The 26,873-nt window shown below is 48.8% G+C and overlaps 1 protein-coding gene across 1 annotated transcript in view; it reads left to right on the top strand.

Moving 5' to 3' along the window:
* LOC111145040 (deleted in malignant brain tumors 1) overlaps positions 1 to 26,873 on the top strand; it is a 197,318-nt gene that overhangs the window by 160,300 nt on the left and 10,145 nt on the right. The window contains 9 exon segments of the mRNA XM_022499653.1: positions 553 to 864; positions 2,905 to 3,058; positions 3,923 to 4,140; positions 4,959 to 5,270; positions 7,964 to 8,030; positions 11,172 to 11,208; positions 11,291 to 11,390; positions 24,233 to 24,544; positions 26,564 to 26,739. Coding sequence (XP_022355361.1) covers positions 553 to 864; positions 2,905 to 3,058; positions 3,923 to 4,140; positions 4,959 to 5,270; positions 7,964 to 8,030; positions 11,172 to 11,208; positions 11,291 to 11,390; positions 24,233 to 24,544; positions 26,564 to 26,739 — 1,688 coding nt within the window.

Below are 26,873 nucleotides of genomic sequence, written 5' to 3' on the forward strand. Positions count from 1 at the left end.
CATTTTCCACCACCACAACGTCCTGGCTGAAGAAACAGAGGGCTGGGTCTCATGCCTTGCGTTGGCTGGGTGTGTAGATGGAGGACCTGAACGAGGGTCTCTCTTTTCCAAAGGAAGGGAAGACGCACTAGGGCAAATCCTTCTACAACAAACCTACCTCAAACTACAACTACCAGCCCACCTGATTCCAACTGAATTCCATACAAAAACCACCCAGAACAAACCTCTTGGATTCTGTAGCAGGGCATAGGGAATATTCTAGAGCTCTCAGTGGTTTATGCTTAGGGTGACTGTGCAATTTATTCTCTAATCAGGATACTTGTGAGGGTTTAAAAAGGGACTCTAGAATAATTAAGAGGCATTACCTGATCTGCAACCGTTGTAAATCCAGATTATTATAGGCAAATCAGGACACAAGGCCACCCTACCTAGAATCCGATAGCCTAAGGTGAGAAAAATGTGCCCAGGTGCTGAGCATTCTGTAACTGCAGAAGGTCCTAGAGTTTGGAGACAGCACCACAGCTCAGAAGCCTCTGTTTTCCTGTCCTGTAGGTGCATCCCTGAGACTGGTGAACGGCAGCCACAGGTGTGAGGGCCGGGTGGAGGTCTTCTACAATGGCACCTGGGGCACTCTGTGCGATGACAGCTGGGACCTGACAGACGTCAGGGTGGTATGCCAGCAGCTTGGCTGTGGTGAGGCCTTATCAGCCCCAGCTCAGAGCTACTTTGATGGAGGCACTGGCCACATCATGCTAGACGACGTTCAGTGCACAGGGAACGAAGCCAAGGTGTGGCAGTGCACACACAACGGGTGGTTCTCCCACAACTGTGGGCACCATGAGGATGCCAGTGCCATCTGCTCAGGTGAGACCTGTAGGGCCCGGCACACCTGGGAGAGGGTCTCGCACATCAGCAGCCTCTGGGAAGGGAGAACTCAATGCCAGAAGGCCATTACTCAGAAAGGACTCTAGGACTTCAAGCCAGATTTCTAAGTCACTTTAAGAGTTAGATTTCCTTCTTTTCAATTAGTGTGTCTATAAAATGTGCCAGGTCTCCCCCCAACCGCTTAAAAGTTGTGATAACTAGATAGAGGATTTGTATCATCAGACATCCCATTCCTGGATAGACATGCCACAGTGTTGGGGACAGTCCCTGTCCCTGAATAGGAGTAGTAGCTGGTGTCCAAAGACGGCTTAGCGTGTGCCAAGCTCCACGCTGAAACCAGTGCATTCAGACTCTCATTTGACCTTCCCAGTCTCTAATAAAGGAGACTATTACTTTCTCACCTTACTGACAAGACAACAAAAGCATATCTAAGGTCACACACGGTTCCTTCTCTGCTCAGTATCGTCTCCAAGATACTGTAGGGAAGACTGAGCTTGGCTCGGTTACTAAATGTCCTCCAGCCCCATAACTGAGCAAAAGAAAAGAAATACCGTATTTTTTTATTTGCTTTCAGTTTTAGTATCTCCGGCAATTAGGTGAAATATCATGAGGCTGAAAAGCAGAGTGCGCCCCTGCACCCAGTGGGCTCTGACCTGGCTGCCAATCCTTAAGAGCATTGACAGGGTTGGTACTACATTCCCAACTGCCCACAAAGAATGTGTTTGATCCTTAAAAAAAAAAAAAAAAAGACCTGATTTTCTTTTGTGAACCACATGACTGTCTTACTCTTTCTTTCTTTCGGTCTTTGAGTAGGTGTCGATGGGAATCCGAAAGTAGGACCAAAAGGTACAGTCGCTCTTGTGTACATTTCAACTGCTGTCAGGTCTCCGAGTGACGTCTGTGACCCTGGTTACTGGTTAATCCTGTAATCCGGGCACAGGTGACAGCATAAACCTTCTTTTGCTCATGAACCAGAGCAACACAGCCCACTGGTGTTGACCTATTGGTGGCGCTGGCTGTCCACAGAGGGTTGGGAGAGGGCGGGTGGGGGGCGGGTCAGCGTTCAGGTTCACCAGCAATGCCATATGTGGGCCCCAGGGCTGCGGTGAGTCGGCTGCTGCTGTGATAGAGGGCTAGCTGCTTGCAGGGATGATCATGCCACAGATGCTGCGGAGGAGAGCAAGGAAATGGGAACCCCAGGCCAGCCCTCAAGGAGCTGTATCCAATCTCTCTCCTCCGCACCCTTAGTGCGCAGACGGCCCAGCTCTTAAAGAGACAGCCACCTCTGCCCAGAGCAGCCACAGCTTTGAATGTCAGTATTTTTGAGGAATATCCTGGATAAAAATCCTGGCTCACGTATCGTTCTTCCTCTGTGTGTTTTCACAGACTCGGCTGGTGATGGTCCTGCTGCAGGTGCGTCACTTTACGTAAACCCTTCGCGTGGTTTTAGATTTGCCTTATCCTCAGTGTAACCCTTCCCGCAGCTAGATGGTACTCTCTTCCTCTTCTATGTGAGAAGCTGCAACACCGAGGAGCCTTTAATTTAAATTTCGCACCAAACCCAGTATTTCAGCCATAAAATGGATGTTTTATGGGACGTGGGTGTCTGACGTCAGCTGGGATTGATATATAATACAAGGCATCTCCCAACACAACCAGCCAGTGACGCGCCCTGAGAAAGGATGCTTTAGGCTCGCGTTGTCCTTGTGACTTTCCACGAAAACACACACTCAGCTCTGTCTGTGCATCTAGGTCCAGAAAGCCCTGCCAACCCTATGGCAGTGTCATTTCTCCTCACGAAGCCCAGAAAGCTCGAAGGGACTGGTGTAACCCTTTTATCTGACGGAGAACAGCATCAAAAACTCAGAGGGGTCCCCAAAACCAACTTTTCTCTTATCAGGCAAACCAGCCCTGGGGTAAACTCCCCTCGCTCCTCCTCCCTGTGCCCTCTGACCCCTCGGAAAACACAGCACGGGTCAGCGCCTCCTCCTGATGGGGTCTCTTCGCCCTTTCTTGCAGATGAAAACTTCCACTGTGGCGGTTTGCTCACAAATAATTCGGGCTCCTTCTCCAGCCCTTGGTATCCTAAGAAATACCCTATAAATGTGGTGTGTGCCTGGGTCATCCACGTGGACGCCAGGGCTCATGTCAAGCTCACATTTGAAGTGGTGAAGTGAGTAACTGTCTCCCACTTTGCTCTGTTTTGTCAACACAGTTATTGTATGGTGACTCACATAACACAATAAAAAATAAACATAAAATAAAATAAAAATAAAAAATAAACATAGTTATCCTACCACTGCCTCTAGCCCCACCAAGAAACAAACGAACAGACAAATAGAAAAAAGCCACCTTCCACAGTTAATTCTCCAAAGCAAGGAAGGCATTAGAGGCCCATTGGGTGGCATTGATCGAAACTATAAAGGCAAAAGTCTTTTGATGCTGCAATTCCAGTTCCAGAAGATGAGTCCACTGATAGTCTCATGTGCTGAGGGTAATCATGGCGATGTTCTCATAGGAGCACTAGATTGGAAACAATCTAATCGCCGTCAGTAGGGGATTGTTAAACACATTTGGGTCCACCACACACTAGGGGTATATGGCCATGGAATGGTCTGCAAGAAAACCTTGGACAACAGGGCAGCGACTGACATCTGGACTCAGACTCTAACTGGAAGGAAACTGTTTATAGTAGCTGCTTCTTAGAAGCAGAATGAAGCCAGAGGGACCAGTCAGGGGTGGGAGAAATTTTACTTTTCACCAAACACCTTTCCATACCACTTAAATTCTGGTCTCTGTGCTTATAATGTGTGCTTAGGAAATGCAATCTCATGGAAACTTTACAAAGCGGAAGGTTTTTATAAACAGGAAGATACATACTGCCTGTCAGCAGGGTCATACTTCCCTCCGAACTGTGCGAAAAGATGGGGGTCTCAGCTGGTTCTTCCAGAACCATCCCTTCCTGAACCCATCTGTGCAGTGCTGGGGGAGGAAAAGCCCCAGCAGACAGATTCTGAGTGATGTTGTTCCTTCACAGGTTGGAGAACTTCTACGGCTGTCCGTACGACTTCGTTGAAGTCTTTGACGGCCCGCAGAGTGAATCTTTTTCTCTGGGGAGGTTCTGTTCTGGTACAACCCCAACATTCACCTCCTCCTCAAATCGCTTGACGGTGGTCTTCCACAGTGACGCAATCATCACCAACATGGGCTTTTATGCATCCTATGAGTCCATTGTGCAAGACGAGATCAATACTGGTAAGTCCTTTGGTCATTTTGTTCCTGGCCCTGCCTGGTGGAAGGCGAGGGCGGGTGGGCAACTCGGACAGGAAACCAGGGATGGCCAAGGGTCCCCCCGCTTCCTTGTTTACCCCTGAGGTCTGACTGGGGAGAGTAGTTGAAGACCCACTTGTGGGCTATGGAACAACACATCCAGTCACATCTTCCAATACTAAAGCCCAGCACAAGGTGCCAGGCAGGGCTCGCACCTGACGCAGCCTTGGAGCCTGTTTCATTCCACACACACGTGTCGTCTCTACACCTGCTTCCGGTGCTGCCCACCAAGAGTGGCCACAACCAGGGTCAGTACATGTGGTGCTGCCCACCCCACACCGCCCTTTCAGGGGCCTCCTTTTGCCTCTGTCAGGTAGACAATCCTGTCTAAGGGGAAAAGCTTTAAAAAACAGCTTTCAGAAAATCATACAGAGGGGACACCTGGGTGGCTTAGTGGGTTAAAGCCTCTGCCTTTGGCTCAGGTCCTGGTCCCAGGGTCCTGGGTCTCTGCTCAGCAGGAAGCCTGCTTTCCCTGCCCTCTCTCTCTGCCTGCTTGTGATCTCTTTCTCTCTGTCAAAAACATAAATAAAATCTTTAAAAAAAAATCACACAGATGTGAGAGCTCAAACCCTTGTGCTCAAAGTACCCTTGGCCCACTTTAACCTTCAGTGGCTCCCTCCCCACGTCGGAGCCGAGAGCCCTCGAAAGCTGGTCAACTCCCAGGAAATGCCCAGGCCCTTCCTCAAAGCCAGGGTCAAAGGTGGGGTGTCCAGAGCGTGACCCAGGCGTGTCTCCTTTCCCAGATTTGGCCCTCAGGCTGGCCGGCGGCAGCCACCGGTGCGAGGGCCGCGTGGAGCTGCACTACAATGGCACTTGGGGGACGGTGTGTGATGACAGCTGGGACCTGCGTGACGCCCAGGTGGTGTGTGGGCAGCTGTCCTGTGGCAGGGCAGTGTCGGCCCCCAGCAGGGCACATTTCCGCCAAGGCTTGGGCCCCATTGCCCTGGACGACGTGAAGTGTAGGGGGACAGAAGCCAGGCTGTGGCAGTGCCTGCACCGTGGCTGGTTCTCCCACAACTGTGGCCACCACGAAGATGCTGGCGTCGTCTGCTCAGGTGGGTCTGATTCTGACCCAGGTGGGTGGGCAGAACGGCGTGCCCAACTGCACTCAGAGCAGGAAGGGATCTTAATGTCACTGTTCCCCAAGCTTTCGCCGTTCCGACACTCCTGCGTGGCGTCTGCCCATCCGCCACCCACTGCACTTTCCCCCATACTTTCTTTCTCGTGAACTCTTCTTTCATTTACATGAAATCATTTTAAAGGAAGTTCTATATTCCCCCCATACGTGGACAGCCAGGATCACTTGCTGTAAACAGACAATACATACCAATAGACACTGTGGCAATAAAACAATGTTAAAATGTTAAAAAAAATTAAAACAAACAATGAACTCTCTAATCTGATCAATTCGTGCTCATGCATATCTGAAAATATCCTTAATCAAAATGGAACTCAACTTAAAATTTTAAATTATAATGCTTTATAAATATATAACTCTTAAAATAGGAGATGCACCATCTCAAATTATCTCACGTCCCACCAGTGATGAGTCATGCCTCTGGGAAACATCTCTTTGGTTCATCCCCCTTGTTGCCCAGGTGACACAGAGATGGCTCTTAAAGTCACAGAGCTGGGAGCCCAGGTCCCAGCCCAGCGCAGTTATTCCTCAGTTTTATCCCAGTTGAGTTTCTGGAAATGAATTCCAAAGCCCCCATTTATCTCTGCTTCTTTCTGGGTCTGTCTGGGAAGCGGCAAAGTTGTTGATCAGCCAGACCTGGCCACAATGACCAGAGGATAGAAGAGTAAGCAGGGGTGGGGATACTAGAAGCTTCTGAGAGGAGAAGAGAGACGTCAAGGGGCAGAGTCAGTGTTGAAGCAAAGCAGGAGTGGAAGTCATGTGCTGAGTATGACATCTGAGGACAGGGCTGGGGGCCGAAGGAGCAGGGAGGTGTGGAACCAGAACCGTGGACAGAGTCGCAGGAGGTGGGTGCGAAGTGATGGGGACCGAGTTCACCTTCACCCTGGCTCTGCGGCTCCTGGGCTCCCTGCAGGTGCTGATGCTCCCAGTGTGTGTCCTTGACACAAACCTAGTTCTGCATTTTGCGAACTGGCACTTGCTCTGGGAGGCAAGATCCACATACCCAGGAAGAATTACAAAATCAAACCAACTGGAAAGTTAGGAACTCCACATAAGGCAACCAGCACTGTGACCAGTTTGGGGGTGAGGAAGACACTGTGATGGCCAGCAGCTCGACAAAAATGAACCCAGTGACCCGGGACATCTAGTGCTTGCAATCATGGCAACTCAGGGCCATTCTCACCTGCCCAGATTGGGTGCAATTTCTCCCCAGAACAAGAGATGGACCTTTCTGTTTCAAATAAGTAGATCAACCTCTCGGGTTTGAGAAGAATGAAAGGACATGACATATGCTCACCTTTTGATCTATGTCTCTCCTAGCCTCTCTGCCTCACTCAACACCATCGGCTGATACAAGTCACCCAATTTCAGGTAATTTCTATTATGCTTTATTGAGTAACTGTAACTTATCTTGGCAAAGTCACCGTGGGCAGTACGGCAGTGGTTTGGGAGCCAAAGGCCCTGGATCTGCCATCCCGGCTTCATCAGTTACAAACTGTGGGATCTTGAATAAATCTCTGAACCCCCTCATGCCTCCTCCTGTAGATATGGATGAGGAGAAGGATAATAGTCTTTGCCTCCTAAGACCGTGCTGGGACACAGCGCTCTCTCTGTGTAGGATGGGCGGGGCAGTGCCTGCCATGGGGGGACACTATTTAGAGGCAATGGCCACCTCTGTGTGTCATCTCTGTGTGTACTACTTTCTGCCAGACAGGATGACAAAGAATGAAGAAACTGAACACCTAACTTGGTCTTTCCCTGACTCCGTGACCAGCTCAGTAGTTGTCATATTTTAAATTAGGTCAGCCCCCCTGTTTGTGGCAGAGTCTTCAAGAGTAAAATACAATATGCAGGGGAGTTAGGAAAAAGAAATGGCCCCACACCTTCAAAGGAAACACCAGAGTAGGTTAGGCTAAACGAGGAATGCTTTCTTTAAAATCTCTCTGCTTAATAAAGAAAAAAAATGTATTAACGACCATGCTCTGATTTTCTAGAATGTGCCTCAGTTGCTTGTCCTGCTGGTACATACACCAGCTGAGCGATGGCAGGGCCCACCCCACCAAGCGAGGACCAGGGAAGGGACTTGATCTAGAATCAGGAACTGTACGTGACCCACAAGGCAGAGGGCCCGCGGACAGTTCACTGAGAGTTAAATAGGTTTAGCATGTAAGATGCGGTATCCTGTCCTTTTGTGTTTCACTCTGCCCTTAGCATCTTTCCCGGAGCCGACAAGAGTTCCCACATCAGCAGGTAAGCTGTTCCTCTCTCCTCACTTGCCTTCGCTGACTCGAGTTTTAGCTCAGAAATGCTCCAGCGCGATGGCTGTGGGAGAAAATGTCGCCACCGGAGACACTCCCCACCCCCCAGCCTGAGGCGGGCATGCAGGGGGCTGCTGCCAGCGGAGGGGGCTGAGGATGCCAGGGTCTGCCTGGAAAATCTGTGGTTGGCAAGTGAGTGGCAAGAAGCTAGGAGATGCACATACGACTTCTGGGGACGGGTCTGGAGGGCTGAGGGTGGCCCGCTCAGCCCAAATCTCCCCACCCCGGACTCCCACCACGAGCTGTCCTTGGCTGTGTTCTGAGCATAGCTCACCTCTGTTCCCTTCTGCAGCCTTGCCCTTCGAGCGGGAGGGGCAGCCAGGCACGACCGCTCTGTGCGCTCCCCGGAGCATCCGCACGTATGTGCTGTGTTGCCCCAGCGACCCTGGGAACAACACAGAGGAAAGCTATTGTTGTCAGATGACCAGCGTGTGCAAGGGCACACAGAGAATATCACACACACACACACACACACACACACACACCCGAAGTGGTATGTGCATGTTAGCTTCTCAGGAAAAACCCAACAAACCCTGTGAGTGCCAGAAACCAACACTTCACCACACACCGGGAAAGACACGAAGCAGCTTCACGGTGAGGCGGGTCCGAGCCAGCCGGCTAAGGAGCAAAACCTTCTGGCAAGCAACCGTAACCTCCAGAAACGCAGTCATACCCAAGGCAAGAAAGAATAAACGAGGGAGACGAAGTGAAGGGGGGAGTAGATCTGTTGTCACCGGTTATCAGCGGACACTCTCCAAGAAGTGCCGGCTCTTCTGGAGGCCGTCGGAAGTGTCCACCAAGGTCCAGCCCTGCGGCTGATGAATGGGTCAGGCAGGTGTGAAGACCACGCTGACACCTGGGGCACGGTGCGTGATGACAGCTGGTCCCTAGACAATGCCCACGTGGTCTGCAGACAGGTCGGCTGTGGCCCGGCTGTGTCCACACTCCCAGGGGCCAGCGTCCGCCCTGGGTCAGGCAGCATCCTTCAGACAATGTCAACTGCGAGGGAAGCGAGTCCTCCCTGGGGCAGTGTCTTCCCGGTGGCTGGCTTGCTCACAACTGGGGGCACCACCAGGACGCTCGTGTCTTCTGCTCAGGGGAGGGCGGGTCCCTCGCGGGCGGGTCATGGAGCTGCCTGGGCTGAGCCTGAAATCTGCACGGGGAGTCTGGAAACATCTCCATGCCTTAAAGCTTCCCCGCATCCGGGACAGGTTCCTGTTCTCACTCCGGAAGGGTTGCCAGCTGCTTCAGATATGGGAGGGCCCCGTTCCACTCAAGGGACTCCAAAGGTTAACCCCCTGTAAAATAATCAGTAATGGTACTTATAAAGTTGTCGGTGGATGAAACGAGTCATCCCACATGAAGCCTTAGTCAAGCATATGACACACGGTGAATGTACGACACGTTAACTGTTTCACTGGGATTTTAGTTCCTAAGGCAAATTCTCGCGGAATCACTGTCTCGGAGGTTCGGGCCGGGCTGTAAAAACCCGAGCAGAACAGCCCAAGAGATGAGAACAACTGTTTACGCAGGCTTATTGGGCTATTCTTGAACAGAGACAATGATTTTCAAACCACTCAACCATCCTCATTTCTATTATTTTTTAATCTTGATGAAGTCCCAAAAATTCATTTTTGTTTTGTTATTTTTTTAAAAGATTTTTATTTATTTATTTATCTATTTATTTGGTTATTTGGGAGGGGGCAGAGGGAGAAAGAATCTCACACGGGGCTGCATCTCACGACCCTGAGATCCTGACTTGACTGAAAAGCAGAGTTGGACGCTTAGGAGGCCACACTCCCAGGTGCCTCACCCCATTTCTATTATTAACCCTCCCCCCATTTTTCCTTATCTCTGCAGATTCTGCAGCTGCTGGGCATCCAGGGATCCGTGAGTTCACTCCCATTTTATCTGCCAATGGGTGACGAGCCACCTAGTGCCAGGGGCCCCACACTAGGTCTCCCTCACCACCCTTCACTCTCCTTGACAATGCTCTTCGCTCCAGACCTTTCCCAGAGGGCGAAGGCCCGGAGCTGTTTCCCATTCCCCTGGGGCCGTCCTCTGGCCCCCGAGGAAAAGCTGTCTGGGGTGGTGGCAAGTTTGAGGTCATCCTTCCCGTATAGGAGATCTGCGTGTCAGCAGGACTGAGACCCCGGCTCCTGAGCCGAAGTGGGGGCTCATCCACAGAGGGGGTTACAGGCCAGAGAAGGCAGGAGGCTCTGGGGGCAGGCGGTCCTGGTGGCAGCAGACTTTCCCGACTCCGCCACGCCACCTGGACCTCTGGATGTTAAGGCTGAACCGTGGGTTCTGAGAAACCCTCTGGGCCGATGGAGCCATACCCTCCCAACCCCAACATCCACTTTATTTCTCCTGTTGTCTCACTCCTCACCAGAATAGTATGTACACGTGTGTGAGCCACCATCACGTTTTACATGCTAACCATTGGATTAGACTGGATGGGGTCGTTTAAAGGCAAACCCACACCTGGGAAGGAGAGGCTGTTGAGACAACTAGGCAATTGCACGGATGGTTTGGAGTGTCCTTATGATGTTTTCTCTTCCCCACGTGCAGCTTCTTCAGCTCCAGGGGAGCAGCCGCGTGTCTTCCATCCAACAGGTATCTTTTCCATTCTTAGATTTTGTGACTTCTTTTCCTAGGCTGGCATTGGCGGCCCACAGAAATGTAGCCAATGTAGTTTTCCTGGCCCTGAGGCTGTAGGGGATCAAGGCTGGTGACATGGTGGGTTGTTCCCACACGGGGACCTTCCCAAGGAGAACCAGCCACCCACCCAGCCTCAGTGGCATCACTGGACGTCTTGTAGGAAGAGCCTGACCCACACAGTACTCTTGGGGGCCCTACTCTAAGGGAACCCCAGGAACCAGATCAACTTCTGGGGCTCAGAATATGAGAACCAGCCTCATTTGCTTTTGGTTCAGGGTCAAGTTTCACCCAGTCACCATCCTACCTTCTGGTAGGAGCAGTGCTCCCCCCTCTTCTGCTCAGTTTCCCAGCCCCAACCTTCTCCCTCAACCTCCAATAAATACTTCAACCTTTTTAAAATTCAAGTAAGGTGAAATTAATTCTGTTCTGAGAGCTCCATAACATTTTTCGAGACCTGGGCAAGAAATAAGAAGTCTGAACATCAAGTGTTCTGCTGAATGGTTTTGAATTTGTAGAGAAACCACACGGCGAACGACACTGCAGACAGGAAGAAAGTAGAAGGTTGTTTTTAAGTGTGTCTTCTGCAAGGTCACCATGTGGCCCTGGTTCCCATAAAGAAGTGGCCCAGTGAGTGTGAACCACTGTAGAGATGGTGCTAAATTTCAGAAACCAGACGCAGTCCTGTGGTCCCCTCTGCATCTATGGTGTCCCCGTGGACACAGGCTGTGCAACCAGTGGCCAGAGGGCTGGGGCTGGGGTAGAATTCTCTAGCTGGGAATGCTGTCTCATTTGAGAGTGGCAAGAACCTTCTCCAGCCCCTCTGCCCTTGGCCCCTGCAGATCCGCCCCTGGTGCGACTGGCGGCTGGGAGGAGCAGGTGCGACCGCCGTGTGGAGATCCTCTAGGATGGCCCCTGGGGGGCGGTGTGTGACCACCTCTGGGGCCTGCCTGCTGTGCAGGTGGTGAGCCGGCAGCTGGGCTGCAGGCCGGCCCTGGCGGTCCTGAGGGGCAGTCTGTTTGGTGGCAGCTTGGGCCCCATCCTCCTAGACACTGTGCAATGTACAGGCAACGAGAGAAGCCTGGGGCGGTGCCACCACCTCGCCCTGTCGGTCCATAACTATAGACACCACGAAGAGGCTGGGGCTATCTGCTCAGGTCCCTGAACTCTCCCTCAGCCCGGCTTCCCACCCTAAGCAGCAGAGCTGGACCTGCCAGGAGGCCAACCCCGAAAGCCTTGGGCTTCCAGGTCATGAAAACAGCTGGTCCCATCTGCCTGGAATTTTCCCAATTGTAGCGCTGGAAGTCCCCTGTCCTGGGAAGCCCCTCAGATTCGGCTAACCCAGGACACTGGTCGCACTAGTCTCAGGTGTGTCAGATATCACAGCCTGTTCCCCTGCTCGAAGGAGAGCAGAGATCCTCGGAGCAAAACCTGTGCCTGGGAAGCGGGAAGTTGCGCCCCTGCTCGGGACGGTTTTTAATTTCCAGGAATGATTTTCTGATGTGTGTCAATCCCATAAATTTCTCATGAAGCTATTTCTCAGAGAGAGCTCCATATGAACGCTCTCCTGATTTGCTGTTGCCCGACTAGGGCTTTTCTTACCATTAGGGACAATTTTTATTTCAAAAAAGCTGAATGAACACTTAAAAACCCTGTTTGATTACCTTCTCCTACTAAATGATACATGCAGCAAACATCTGTGACCCCCACGCCATGGCCCAGAGCCGCCCCCTTCTCAGAGGGTGGGGGGAGACAAGGTCCCCAGGCGGGTGAAGAAGCAGACAAGGTGAGGATCCTTCTCACCTCCCGTGTCGTTGGGTAGTTCTTTTAGTCCGCAGAGGGAGCCTTTGGTGCTCTGAACACGTCTTGGTATCTCTCTATGAGACTCAGAGTCAAAATGCCATCAGACACTCATGTGTCCTATTTGTGTTAGCGTCAGGTCTAAGTGGCTATGGATGGCTCCTCCCTGGAAAAGCTCAGCTAGAGCCTTCGGATTAGTGTCCATACACCAGGGTCTCACCAACGGGGGGAAAGGTGGTGGTAGAAATCCAGTCGCCTCTGCCAGTACGTTCTGAACTGGCAACTGGCACAGATGTGGGTTCACACACCCACTCAGCTGGTGTGTCTGCTATCGTTTTGCAGCTGTGCACTGCACTAATGTTAAGTGCCTTGGGTTTTCTCTTCCAGCTGCAGAAGCTGTCCCAGAACCCACAGAAACAAATCCTACAGCCGGTAATCCTTCTATTGCTTCATTCAGGACTTGCTAGTATTGACTCTTTCTAGTGGCTTCCCTGAGGCTACAACCAGGAATGTCAACCACCAGAGGGTTCGGGCCCAACGCTGTGGAAGAGGTCGCAAGCAGGGCTAGCTCTTGGTCTAGTCTCTGCTTCTAAAATTTATCTGTGAATCTGGTGTACCCGAACCAGTGTACAAGTTTTGACTAAAGAAAATAATGAAAAGTTGACTTTGACCTATTTCCATGCTGTTGCTTAGCAATTTAATGACCCAGTTCTAAAATTAGTATCTATCCTTACCCTTGCAATTATCCTATTTCTTTTTTTTTAAGATATTATTTATTTATTTGACAGACAGAGATCACAAGTAGGCAGAGAGGCAGGCAGAGAGGTGGGGAGGAAGCAGGTTCCCCGCTGAGCAGAGAGCCCGATGTGGGGCTGGATCCCAGGACCCTGAGATTGTGACCCGAGCTGAAGGCAGTGGCTTAACCCACTGAGCCACCCAGGTGTCCCCAATTATCCTATTTCAAAGGAACAAGTATCTGAAATCAGAGCTAGCCCAGAAAAACCAGTCATTGCATTTGTGAGCAATAATGTAACTTTTCCCTGTGAGACTTGGGAAAGGAAGCAAGAGATGGTAGAGTAGTGGACTTCAGGGTTGGCTAGGGTAAAAATTACAGAAAAGTCCTATTAGAAATTACTTGCCAGAGGAGCTAATCCCATTCCAGTAACAACCTGAGTCTTGCCCAGACTTGCCCACCATCAGGTTGGCGGATGGGAGGAGCCATTGTGAAGATACACCACAGTGGCACATGGGTGACCATGTGGGATGACCTCTGGCCACCGATGCAACCGACGTCATGTGTTGGCAGCCAGACTGTGAGGAGGGCATCGGAGCCCTGGGGAATGGCCACTCCATGGAGGGTGTGGGGGGCGTCCTCCTGGACAATGTGCAGGGCCGGGCAATGAGGCCACAGTAGGCCAGTGCTGGCACTGGGCTTGCCATGCGGCCACCATGGATGCCGGAGTCCTTGGTTCAGGCACTCACTCTTGACTTTCTCTTGACATTGCCGGAGCCACGGCCCTGGGGGTAGGCAAGAGGGATGTGGAAATGAATATGCGGAAGCTCAGGTCCCCTCGGGGTCCTCCAGGCACCTGTTATGGTCCATTCTGGTTCCCAGAAGCCTCTGGGTCCTTCTTAGCCTCTCTTAATCTGCTAATTTACCCATCGTTTGAACCTACACTCAGGGGTTCACTTTGGAGCCCTCAGTCTCTGCCCTCTTCAAAGATTTACCAGATTCCCTGTTATCCACGCACTGGGGTAACTGCTCTTCCTAGTCTTTGGCTTAAAATTATGTTTTGAGCCTGAAAGCTGCCTTTCTGGTGCTGCTTTGGGAGTTCCATGAACAAAACCCAGTCCCTCCCACCTGGGCCCTTTGTGAAAGCATCGCCTATTTCCAGGGGGCCCCTGGTTTGAGATGGTTTCCCTTCCTCTTTTTTTTTTTTTCAATTCAGCCCATGTACGCATTATTTCAGGCTGCCAAGCCAGTATGACTACAAAAGCAAATCAGATGAAATGAAAATACCCACTGCCCAGGTACTCTTAATTTCGTAGAGTAAAGACAAGAATAATGGGATTCAGCGAATGCATCCATTTACTTAATAAATGATTCCCGAGCTCTTTCCCTGCGCCAGGCGCAACTCTATGGGAAGACACAGAAGTGAGCATCGCAGGTGACTATCCTGCCCTCATCAGGCTTCCTTACCAGGGTGAGGGGTCAGGATGCCTTAGGTGTTTCAGCCATAGTAGGTCACTCACAATAGTGACATTGAATCTGATTACATTGAGGAACCACTCTCCTTTCCTATTCAGACATTGGTGCTATGGTATCAACTAGGTAGGTCACTGAAAATGAGCAAATCAGTGCTGGAAACCTAAGGTCAGAATTGGGAAGGTTTCTATACTCTGCAACCCCAGGAAATCTTTGCTCTGCACGGCATCAGAGAAACAGCCTTTCTGACCCACGCGGGGTGATTACACCATCCTCACGACCAAAGATGCTTCTCACCTCCACCTTCACGCAGCCCTAGCTCCCATTCAGTCTCATCCAAGAGGCTTTTCTTATTTGTAATTTCACATTTCAAAAGTCATTTTTGTGTCTAATTTTAGTACATCTGAGGCATAAATGTTTCAAGTAAAAAGGTAGCTTCTAAATTTTCTGCTGGTGGGTGGGATTTTTGTTTGGATTTTCTCCTACTTTGGTTTTGGTTTTGTTTTACAGTTTCAGCACCAGCCGCAGAAATGACCACTTTGCCTGGTAATTTTATTTTCATTCTTGCTTTATAGAAATCATAGATGGCCAGATGGTCCTGCATATGGGTAGGGTTAAAGTTTATCCATCACCAGAAACTAAATATTGAGCTCATATCAAACTAATATAAGGTGCTCACATATTCATCGAATGCTTAGTAACTTGGGCAGATACAGCTTACATCCCTTCTGTATGGAGGACATCATTTGCCCAGTGTGTGCCCTTGGCCCTTGGTGCACCTGCAGGTCTCTGAGATCATATTATAGTGACATGAGACTCCTTCAGATTCACACTTTTGGGAATTCAATGAGTTCCTTTTTTGAACAGCACAGGACTTCGGGCATCATGGGCAAATTTATCCCTGTAATCTGCATTTTCAGAAAATAATAGAGTACCACATCTCCTGCGTATGTTTCACAATACAGTACACCAACCCAGTCATATGCAAATTTTTAAAAATAATTTAAATAACTAAATAAGTCGGGGGAATACCATATCCTTCTCTTGAAGATTCTGTCTGTTAGCCCATTAACATCTCTGACAAGTCCCGCAGTAAAGGATCTTTTTAACACTTGTTTTGACCCAGGTTTCTCAAAATTCTTTGACCACTGAAACCTTCCAAGTAGAAATACAGCATCACAGAATTTGGAGCTCAAGAATCTTGGCTTATGTTCTGGCTCTAGCCTTTACCAACTGGGTGACAGTGGGCAAGTGCCCTTACCACCCAGAGCCTCCTTTCTTCATCTGTAGAACAGGAAGAGGAAGCTTGTCCTGGAGATTGGGTGGCACACACCAGTGCAAGCACACACACCAGTGCAAGCACACTCACCAGTGCAAGTGCACACACCAGTGTGGGCACACACACCAGTGCAAGCACACACTGGTGCAAGCACACACCAGTGCAAGCACACACCAGTGCAAGTGTACAGTGACGGGAGCTTGACAGTCACACTACAAAGAGATGTGTGTGCTGCTCTTGGCTGAGTATCTGGCTCTCTAGTTTAAGCAACACATGTGTCTTTTTGTGAACTTCCCTCTTGGGGACTTTGGGGATCATCCTAGAGCTTGAGTTAATCAATATATGGCTAAGTAAGTGGGAGACATGCCATCTCAGAACAAATCAATTCAAGTCAAGTTTTCTCCAACGGAAAACGCTCATGAAAGTAGTTCTTGGTCCATGTTTCCAAAAATCTCAGAACCCTCTGCCAGGCTCCGGAGAAACCGACCTCTAAGGAAATCAGATAATGAAACCGATTTGTCTCTTTGTGGTTGGGTTTGTGAGAATCCGCTGCCAGCTCTCTCAGGCAAGGTCAAGTTCAATATGGCAGCATCACCGTATAACGTTTTTTTCAAGATTTGGAAGAAACCTCAGAGACTGTTCAGACCTGAAATCACAAACAGGCAGCCCATTGAATAAGTTTGGACATGGGGGCAGTTTTGATTCAGACGAAAGAGTTTTGCCAATCAATGTTTAATTTTCTTTTAATACCACATTTTACAAATGAGTGATTTCATATAAAAGTCCAGATTTCAAGCTCTTTTGGAGAACCCACAGAATAGGAAATGCTAGAATGAATTTTGTCAAGACACCAATTGTCCGGGGTTGAGCAGGCAGGGGACCCTTTACATGGGCAGTGCTATCTGGTTTCTTCCTGGCCTGTGCCCATTATTTCTGGGGCTAGCGGCATCTCCGCATGAATGCTTGATACCTCCCAAACTTCAGTGTTCAAATTAATCACCTGGAGATCTTTTTACTTTTTTTAAGATTGACCGATCGATTGATTTTAGAGGAAGAGAGAGCAGAGAACATGAGTGGGAGGGGCAGAGGGAGAGGAAGCGAGGATTTCAAGCAGACTTCCTCCTGAGTGCAGAGCCCAACCCAGGGCTCCATCTCATGACCCTGAGATCATGACCTGGGCCGAAACCAAGAGTCAAACATTTAACCTTTTAACTGACTGAGCCACCCAGACACCCAGCCTGGAGATCTTTTGAAATGCAGGCTCTGATTCCATTGTTCTGGGGTGAGTCTTGAGGGTTTGCGTTTCTAACAAGGTGATGCAGATGCTGCTGGTCCATGGATGGGCCCTTCAGATGCAGCAGAGGAAGCTGAGAGATGCAACGGGACGTGTCCACAGCCACATACCTGGTTACACAAAAAGCAGAGACTCCAACCCAGGTCTCTTGGATCCCAGACCCAAATACCATCTTCCTCATTATTTATTTCCCTTAGCTTAATGATACAGAGAATAGGAAAATCAAATAGGAACAGAGCATAATCAAATATGAACACAGCTGGGGCAGAATTTGTAAACAGTATGATTTTAAAAAAAAAATACTATTTACCAATAAACTGGGTGGACAAGGATGGTATTTAATTAAAATTTCCTTGAATTACGCTTGCTTTGACAGTTCCTGATTCCACTGCTACCACAGATTTGGTCCTTGGAACTAGTAACAATTCTTCTGCTGATTTGTCCTCTTCCCGCCTTTCAGGGATATTGCTGTGTTGAAATTCTACCTAGATAGTACACTTTTACTATTTGTCCAGGGGTGGCTTGGCTGAGTTAATCCCTTGAAAAATAGACTATAATCCAGAAATAGACACAGAGGGCCTCTACACAGCCAAGTTTAGGTCCCAACATTCAAGCTCACATGAGAGTATCCGCAGAGCCTGTGGTTCTCCCTTCCTACACACACATGGTGTCCCCACTGTGTATTATGAAAGACAACAAACCAGGGAGGGATATGGGGACAGGGAGGTAGAAGAGCTACTCATAGAACAGCCACAGTGGCAATAGCAGGAAATGCTAACAGATTGTCTGACAGCCATAGAAGTGTTCCAAAACCCAGTAAACATCACCAGACTCTCTAAATGTTACGATATGGACCCCAAATGCGTACTAACCTCAACATCCCTTGAGGTACCCCAGTATGACAGCCCTGAGCCACAGTGATTTCTTCCCCAGGAGCCTCAGTCATGCAGGTTGAACTATGTCTTCTGCTTAAAAGGACAGGACAGAGAAATGTGCTCCATTTCAGGAAAGTTTTCATTTATAATGGTTCATGTTTTGCTTTGGGTGCCTCTACTTTTATTCAGGAGGTTGGGAAGTAACTCGTCCTCACACTTGAATTTTTCCAACAACAAAACCAGGTAGATGAGATCATAGGAAAGGCAGAATTGTGTAGAACTGGAAAATGCATAAAAACTTTCTGATCGATTGATTTTCCTGTTTGTGTTTCCTGTTTAGGCATAATGTCTACTTTAGCGGAAGTGACTTCGTCACCTGGTAATACCCTCTGCCCACTGCAAATATAGGCAGATGGGTCAGCAAGACTGCCTGTGCCATGTCAACCAGGACAGTTTGGGAGGGGGGAGTGCGGAGAGTGTCAGGTTGTCACTGTCTTTGAGCAGAGTGCTCGGTCTGGGCCAAGCCCTGTGACAGGCCCAAGGCGGTGGTGTTGCCTCTCATGAAGATAGATATGGGAACTCGCTGGCAGGTGAGATCACCTGTCATAGGTTCTCAGAGCATCACATATCTCCCCTTCATAGCACTGGTCACAGCTGCACTTTGACAGAGTAGGAGCCCTGTCTTGATTTCTTTGTTGTTTGACTCCAGTATCTAGCACAGTGTCTGCCATAGAAGGAAGGGATGAATCAAAATCCATTGTTAAATAAATGAAGTCCTTGATTCCTATGCTCCAGGGACAGAGAGAAGAAAACAGGTTAACTGTAAAACAATTATTTTGCCATTTGGCAGGTTTTGATCAATTGCCTTTTCTCATTTCCAGAATCTTCTACTATTACTGTAACCACCTCAACAGGTAATTTTGGTGTTATTGTGGGTTCTATTCATCTTACTTGCTATAAATTATCATGTTTGGTTTTCCAGGGAGCTCATTTCACAATTGTTTCTGTCCTGATCAAATTATTTTATTATTTAGAGACTTTAAATATGTTTCTATTGACCTGACTCACATAGGCCACCTCTGTACCCCCTGATGGGGAATGAGTTCCAAGAAGCCCAGCTAAATGTGTGGGCCAAGGGAAAAATTAGTTTAGCCAATTCCCAAACTCAAAAATAAGTCATTCACTGGATAGACTGTTGATCTAACATCAGCTGCCCATGGTGGAAGTTCCTCCTGGAAACCAGTCATGGCATGGGTGTTGGCAGGATGGTGGAGAGCCAAACCACGGCTTTGACTGATCCTCCTTAGACATTCATTCAGCATTTGGTGAGGATGGTCATGTGCCAGGCTCTGTGCCAAGGTATTGAGAGATGCAGAGTTGACCATGGTAACAAGTAACTTTTGTCTTATACGATAATCTTGAGTGATGCTGGTTGCAATAATATCTGAGGAGTTCCTAATGTGACTTTGGGGTGAACAATTTTACAAATAGAGTGTTAGAGGTTTATTTGTGGGGAGGACAATAAAGAGGGTGCTCTCCCCTACTCTAGGTGCTAAAGCAATTAAGTAAGACATCAGAGTCAAGACCAAAATAGGGCCCATACTCCTGAGAAGGCTTGGGTGGAGGGCAATCCTTAGTACAAGAGGCAAATGGACCTGCCATCCCCTCCTTACCCTCAGTCTGGGTCTTGGGACAGTCCAAGAGCTCACCCTTTCTTGTGTCGCTGCCTTCCAACCATTCAAGGAGAGGAGGGAGGACCAGGTGTAGGAATCCCTCCAATTACAGAATCTCTGTTAGATAAACACATATTGGGAGAAACTTGGACCAAGGGTTGTTGCCCTCTAAGTAGGTAATGTTCACCTTCTCCAAGGGGAGAAGTAAAGGGTGGGCAAGAGGAATGGAAACCCAAGAGCTGGAGAGGTGGCCTGGAGGCAGTGGAGGATCTAGGGATCCCCCTGTCTGGAAAGCTGGAAGACAAGCCAGGCCAGTTATACTGATCTAGGATGGCCACCTTTATGTCTTTGTATTTAGCAACACGTAGGCCTGATATGGCTGTCTTATTGTTGCTTTGTTATTTTTGTTCTCCTGTAGATTTAGTAGCAACCACTGTGACCTCCACACCAGGTAAGACACTGTCTCCTGCCCTATTAAGTGCCTCTTCTTGGACTTCCATTCATCAGTCTAGGCTGTTCCATGGAAAGCTTATCCCCAGCCCAGCCTCAGTAAGAACAAACTCCCAAGTGTCCTCTCCTCTTGGCTAGTTTTTAGGTCTTCTCTTTTTTACAGATACATCTTCATCCTCAGCAGAAGTGACCTCTCCCTCTGGTAAAAGCTCTCTTGTCGTGTGGTTTAAATCATGAGACCAGCTTCTCACTTGCCATATTCGATTTTGAAAACGAGCCCACATAATGACCATGTTGACCACAAAGTAGACTGAATGAAAAGACACACTGAAGAGTCCTTTCTCCCATTTTTAAGTGTCCAATTTTCTCTGTCCCTTTACAGATGTATCTTCAACTTCAGCAGAAGTGGACACACCCTCTGGTAATGTTTTCTGTCTGTCACATTTCTTAAGTTAAATATGATCAACTCTCCCTCTTTCTGTTGGACAAATGAACATAGGTAGTGAATATTTTGTCTGTCGCAGAAGCTCTGATATATAAACAGAAGTCCCAGCATCCTTTTCATAGAAATGAAGCTTCATGTTCTCTTCATCCATCCACAGTCACAAAAGTGGTCCCTCTGCTAGGACATTCCCTCAGCTTGTTGGCTTGGTCTTAATCAGATGTGCTCCTGGGAGGCAAGGGCAGGGCCCCCCACCTCCACTAGCCTGGTGATCTGTGTTAGGTTACAGGTGGTGCTTTGACCCATCCCACACACCAAAATGCAAGAGAACTAGATTGTGATAGTGTTGGTTCTACCCATGTGCAATTCCATCTTCTACCACACTGTTGTTCAAACCAAAACTTTCCATTGTCTTTTCACTGATATTTGAGTTTGAGTCTTCTTTGTTTGCAGATACAACTTCCACTCCAGGAGAAAAGGCCTCTTCACCAGGTAGGGTCTCTACTTTCTGCAGTAGCCCTGGTGAGTGACTTTCTGAGAAACCACAGCCCAGCAGGAGCGGACACAACTCAGAGAAAACACACTCTTATTTCCCCAAGAGCGGTCAGGAGAGAGGAGAGGGAGGTCTGGTTGGTTCCAGGCCACTGGAACCCACAGTGGTTATGATTCTGAACACAGTGGAGGCAGGTGTAGGGACAGGATGAGTAGGATAAAATGGCATTAAGCATCAATCCTGGATGACACGTTAGAGATGGCCCATGGCAACAATTCTCAAATGTTCATGTACAAGTGAATGGCCTGGAGAACTTGGTAAAATGCAGTTTGGGATTTCATGGCTCCAGATGGAGGCTGGATTCTGCATTTCTCACAGGCTCCCAGGTGATGCTTATCCTGCTGGTCACAGGCCACATTCGAGGAGTAAAATGCTGAACCACTCCCCTTGTTTTGGAAGAAAATGAGGCCCAGAGGAGGAGGAAACTTGCCACTGTTTTAACTCAGGCAGCCATAACTAAGTATCACAGACCATGTGGCTTAAACAGCAGAAATCTATTTTCCACAGTCCTGGAGACTCAAAGTCTAAGATGAAGGTGACAGCAGAGAATGACTGCCATACCCACATTTTATGCTCCTGAAAAGCAGAGTGCTGTAGAAAGGGTGCATATTCTGGAGTGTCCCAGGTCAGAACTGAAGATGTCCCGGGCATGTTTACAAGCTCTCTGAGTCTCGATTTCCTCATCTCTAACATACAGACAGTACTTCCCGGGAACAGCTGCTGTAGGGATTCGAGAAGGAAATTGTAGGACACAGTATGGACGCTCAAAATGGGAATGGTTTGTCTCTCTGGCAAAGTGCCAACTTCTCATATACCATTTTACTCCTGGATGTGTACGTCCACACGATAAATAAGCAGGGTGGGTTCTGTTCTATGCAGCTTATGGGTCAGACTTATTTTCATAAACTTGGAGTGTACAGTGTGAAATATCAATGACATGCGATGTTAATGCTTTCTTTGAACTAGAAAAAAATTTTTTCTCTCTTTTTTTTTTGGCAGCCGTAAATCTGATTTCAACAAAAGTGACACCATCACCTGGTAAAGATCATATGCCTGTTGCTAGATTAACCCTTAGCTGTATAGTAATTTATACAACCGCACTCTATCCTAAAATTCACTGTCACTTTTTTGCTTCCCTCTGTGTATTTCACATGGAAGTACACCTCTCAGATATGATCTTTCTCTTACCTAAAAATGTTTCTGAGAAATCTGATTGGTTTGCTTCATTTAATTGTCCTGATCAATTATTTTATTCTTTAGAGTTTTTAAATACATTTATATTGACCTGACTCACACAGGCCACCCCAATAAATATTTTTCCTACAATATCTAACACTTTCATACTCTTCCTATAAAAATTCTGTATATTTGAAAGGCTTCTTTTCTGACCACTTATCAAATCATTTTCTTTTTGTAGAATAGCAAGACACACTACTTGTTACATTTCGATAAGAAAATAAAACTTAGTGGGCAGCATTTCTGCACCTAAACCCATGCAGAAACTCAAACAAAACGACTAGTGCCTAAACCTTGAGAAAATGTGTGGCTCCTTTTCAGGTTTGACTATAAATATCTGACTTTGGTGATATGCACTTTTTAAGCTTGGTCTTTCTTTCTTACAGTTACAATTTCAATTGGCGAAGACATGACCCCTTTACCTGGTAATTTGCTTTTGTTCTCAGCACTTAAATTATCAAATCATTATTAATAAAGGGTTGTATTTTTTTTCAAAGTTGCTACTCTCTACAGAACACCCTTATGAGCTAATAAGTAGATATGTGCAGACACAGATGTGCATGTACACACACACACACACACACACACACACACACCCCTTTGGGGGTCGGAAGCCCCACATTCACTTCCTGGGACCTTGCAGAAAAGATATTTGCCTTTATTCATAGTTCAGGCAAGCATGGTTATCTTGCTCCAAAATCACAAGCAACAAATTAAATGAGGAGCAAACAATTATCCTAAACCAGGATACCATAACCCACCACCAGTGGCATTTATTAGCTATCACGAAACATCTTCTGTGGGCCAAGGAAAGCAGGAAGGTTGGAAAACAGTCACCAGCAACCACTTTATATGAAGACAAATCATTTTACACACATCTACTGGTGTGGCACCGCCAACATAATATAGATTTTTAAAATTATTTTTACTTTTTAAATCCCATTTTGAAGTACATTTATATACAATGAATTGCACACATCTATGAGATTTTTCTAATGCATCCACCTATGCGACCACCACAATCAAGACACAGAGCATTCCCATCACCCTGAAAAGCTCCTTTGCCTCCCTTTGCAGTAAATCCCCCAGGCAACCACTGGTCTGCTTTCGGTCCCTGTAGATTAGCTTTGTGTTTCTAGAATCTCATATAGATGGAATCAAATAATAAGTGCTCTTTTGTGTCTGACTTCTCTTGCTTAACAAATTGTTTCTGAGATTTGTCCAGATGGTTCCTATGGGTACTTTGTTCCTTTTTATTGCTTAGTAATATTCCATTGGGTAGATATTCTGCAATTTATCCCCTCTCCTGCGGGTAGACAGGTCGGTGCTCCCCAGTTTTTTTCCCTCCGGTGGAGAATTCTGCTGTGTGCAAATCTTTCAGTGCACGTTATCATTTATCTCCAGCAAACACCTAGAAATGGAAAAGCTGGCTGACAGAAGACACATTTTTTTTAAAGATTTTTTATCTATTTATTAGACAGAGATCACAAGTAGGCAGAGAGGGAGGCAGAGAGAGAGAGAGAGAGAATGGGAAGCAGGCTCTCTGCCGAGCAGAGAGCCCGATGTGGGGCTCGATCCCAGGACCCTGGGATCATGACCTGAGCCGAAGGCAGAGGCTTTAACCCACTGAGCCACCCAGGCGCCCCCAGAAGACACATTTTACAGCTCCAATGTTGGCTTTTATTCATCAAGAGTAAAAGAAATTTCATGAGATAGATTTTGTTCACTAAGTCAAGCCAGTGACTCAACAATTCTACTCCAAAGATGGGAGGATTTTGCCGTTTTGTTTTCTTTCTTTCTAGTATTTTTAATGATTAAATTCTTAGGTATCTGGGCAACTAGGCTGACAATACCCTCCGTTCTTTGAGGGCTTTGCTTAATGCAGGTTTGGCTTTTTATGAGACAGGGAGTGCCATGGGGTTGGGGGGAGGGAGAGAGACAGAGAGCGAGGGCAGCACCAACAGACATGGTGGGTCTCATCGCAGTGTCATTTCTTCCGCGGCAAACAATGCACCACGCGGAGGTGCCCGGTAGCGGAGGTTGACTGTGGCGCCTGTTACCGCTGTCCCCTGACTTGCTTTCTCTCCTCCCGCAGACCTGCCCCTGCGCCTGGCGGATGGGCGCAGCCGCTGCGAGGGCCGGGTTGAGGTCCGCCACGAGGGCGTGTGGGGCACAGTGTGCGACGACCACTGGGACATCAGGGATGCTCGTGTCGTGTGCCGGCTGCTGGGTTGCGGCCGAGCTCTCGCAGCCCCAGGGCGCGGCCGCTTCGGCCCGGGCTCGGGCCCCATCCTGCTGGACGACATGCGCTGCTCGGGCACCGAAGACGCACTGGACCACTGCGGCCACTCCAGCTGGGCGCGGCACAACTGCCGGCACCAGGAGGACGCGGGCGTGATCTGCGCAGGTGTGTCCCGGGTGACTGTGCCTCTTCCTCTGCCCGTGCTCTGAAGGTCAAGGGACTGCGTGTTGGCCAAGGCGCCAGCTGCTAGGGTAGCAAGGGCGTATTTGTCACACAACTGCTGTGCTAAATATTTTCATGGCACAGCCTTGTGGTTTTATTCATCACTTTTGTCGAATTCCAATTCAGGGCTGTATTTGTTCTGAAATAGGGCTACAAGATTATGAGGTCAAAGGAAGAAGCGGCCGTATAATGCAATGATTAAGGACACAGAACTTGAGGCTGTCAGACCACAAAGACCCTTATTCAATTTCTGACAGGGTCATCAAGGGCGCAATCTTAAGTGGACACCCTTGACCCCGCCCTCAGAAGTCAGAACCCCACAGTACCTTAGGCTGCCCTTTGTGTCCCTTTCACCCAAGATGTGGCCTATCCCTCTCCTGGAGGACTTTTTATTACCACCCGATACCCATCTTGGCATTCGACCTCCAGAGGTCGGCCCTCTTCTCTGTGGAGTAGTACTGTCTTATATTTGTCCTAAATTTACCCAGGTAAACCTCAAAAAGTCGCAGAATTCTAAGATTTGATGAACAAGTCCAAGCTCCTTTGTCTGTTTCATACTTAGTTTTTCACGGGCAAACAAAGGAATCACTCCCAATGCTTTTATCTTTGTGGGGGAGGTACTCTTGCCCTTCATAGGATTGATCATGACTAGAAAAATCATCAGAGTCCCCTAGACAAACCATCCCACAGACAGCCTTATGAGCAAGTCAGCCTGGGGCCCTGGGATCCTTATCTCCCAGGCCCTCACTTTCACTGTGTGTATTCGCAGTTCCAACCTTTCCTTTTGCTGTTCAGCAGGCCCACTGGAAAGAGTAATTCGTTTTCCACTCTTGGATTATATGCCAAGGGGTTTCCTTTTCATCTGGGTATAGCCGCTAAAGGACCCGAGGTCTGGGGCCAACGGTATCTGAAGGGGTTGAGTGAATGTGGCCAGCCACGCTTCCTGAGCTGGGCCCCGGCCCTGGGTTGCTGTCCTGCCTTGCTTCTGAGCTGGAGAGGCCTTTGAGAGCCACAGACTGCCTATGTCCCAGGCTGAGATCCCAAGCATGCCATGAGCATGGAAAGGGACATCTGCCAGATTCCTTCAAACGATAGTGTTTAGAACCTGCAAAGCCTGAATTGACTATTCTCTTGCTCTAACAAATGTCAGCATTGACGACACCAGTATTGCCAACACTGCACCCGCACAGAAATCCCTTCCTCGGACTCCATGAGGAGGCCCCAGGCCCTCTTTCCCTCCCCATCGACCTGAAGTATGTTCAAGCCACTGTACTCCAGCTGCCATAGCTAAATCCAACGAGCCCATTTCCCGCACTGCCGTTCTGCTGCTGGCCACGGCCTCCTCCTCCAGGTCAGGGTGTCAGCACAGCTGACCTTGGCTTCTCACCCATCTCCCCTCACTAGGTCCGGCTGCCTCTGCTGTACCCAAGGACAAGGGTAAGCCCTCCCCTCCAGGCTGCGGGAAGTGGGAATGGAGAGAGCAGGTGTCCCGGGGAGAAAGAATGGGCTTTCCTGTGCCTCCACTGAGACCTCTGGCATCTCCAGCCACTTGTGGGCCTTAGGAGTTTGGGGAAGAAGCCTCTTCACACGCACGCTCCCTCCTGCTTTGCTGCCACTCTTTTCCCAAAACATCTCTCATACAAAGCCTCGGATAGATGTGTGCTCAACCTTGGGGGTCCTCAACATGGGAAGGGGGTTGTCCTTTAAATCGTTAGACAAGGCTCTGACTCAGACCGCAGGACACGTGCCGTGGGTAGGACTCCCAGGATCTGGTGTGACTTTTGGAGAATGAGGACATAAATTCAGTGAGAGTCAAGTCAAGGGTAGGGGGTGATGAGAGCTGAAGCAGCCTCCACCGGAGGCACCGCCCATGCTTTGCAGAGCAAGCGCACACCCACATGCCCCTGCGCGGCCGCTGGTCCAGACTGTCTTTGTGCGTTTCTTCCCACGCTTCTCCTGCAGCCCAGCTCTCCTGCCTGCCTCATCTCTTCCGAGTCGCCATTGACCGAGGCTATCTCCGGAGGCTGGGCTACTCCTCTTGGGACATCCACTTAAATGATGAGCTGTGCCGCCCCCAAGTCACCGGGCGCTACCTGATCTTCAACATCCCCTACGGTCGCTGTGGCACCGTCAGACAGGTAAGAAACTGCCGAGGGGGTGGTACCCTTCTGCGGACGGAGGCCAAGGAGAGCTACTTGGAAAATTCAACCCCCTGTCCAAAACCTGACAGGGACAGCGGAAAGGCACAGCTGCCAGGACTTTGTTTCCGAGT

Source organism: Enhydra lutris, unplaced genomic scaffold, assembly GCF_002288905.1.
Source record: "Enhydra lutris kenyoni isolate GAN:26980312 unplaced genomic scaffold, ASM228890v2 scaffoldscaffold12, whole genome shotgun sequence".
NCBI classification, from domain to species: Eukaryota; Metazoa; Chordata; class Mammalia; order Carnivora; family Mustelidae; genus Enhydra; species Enhydra lutris.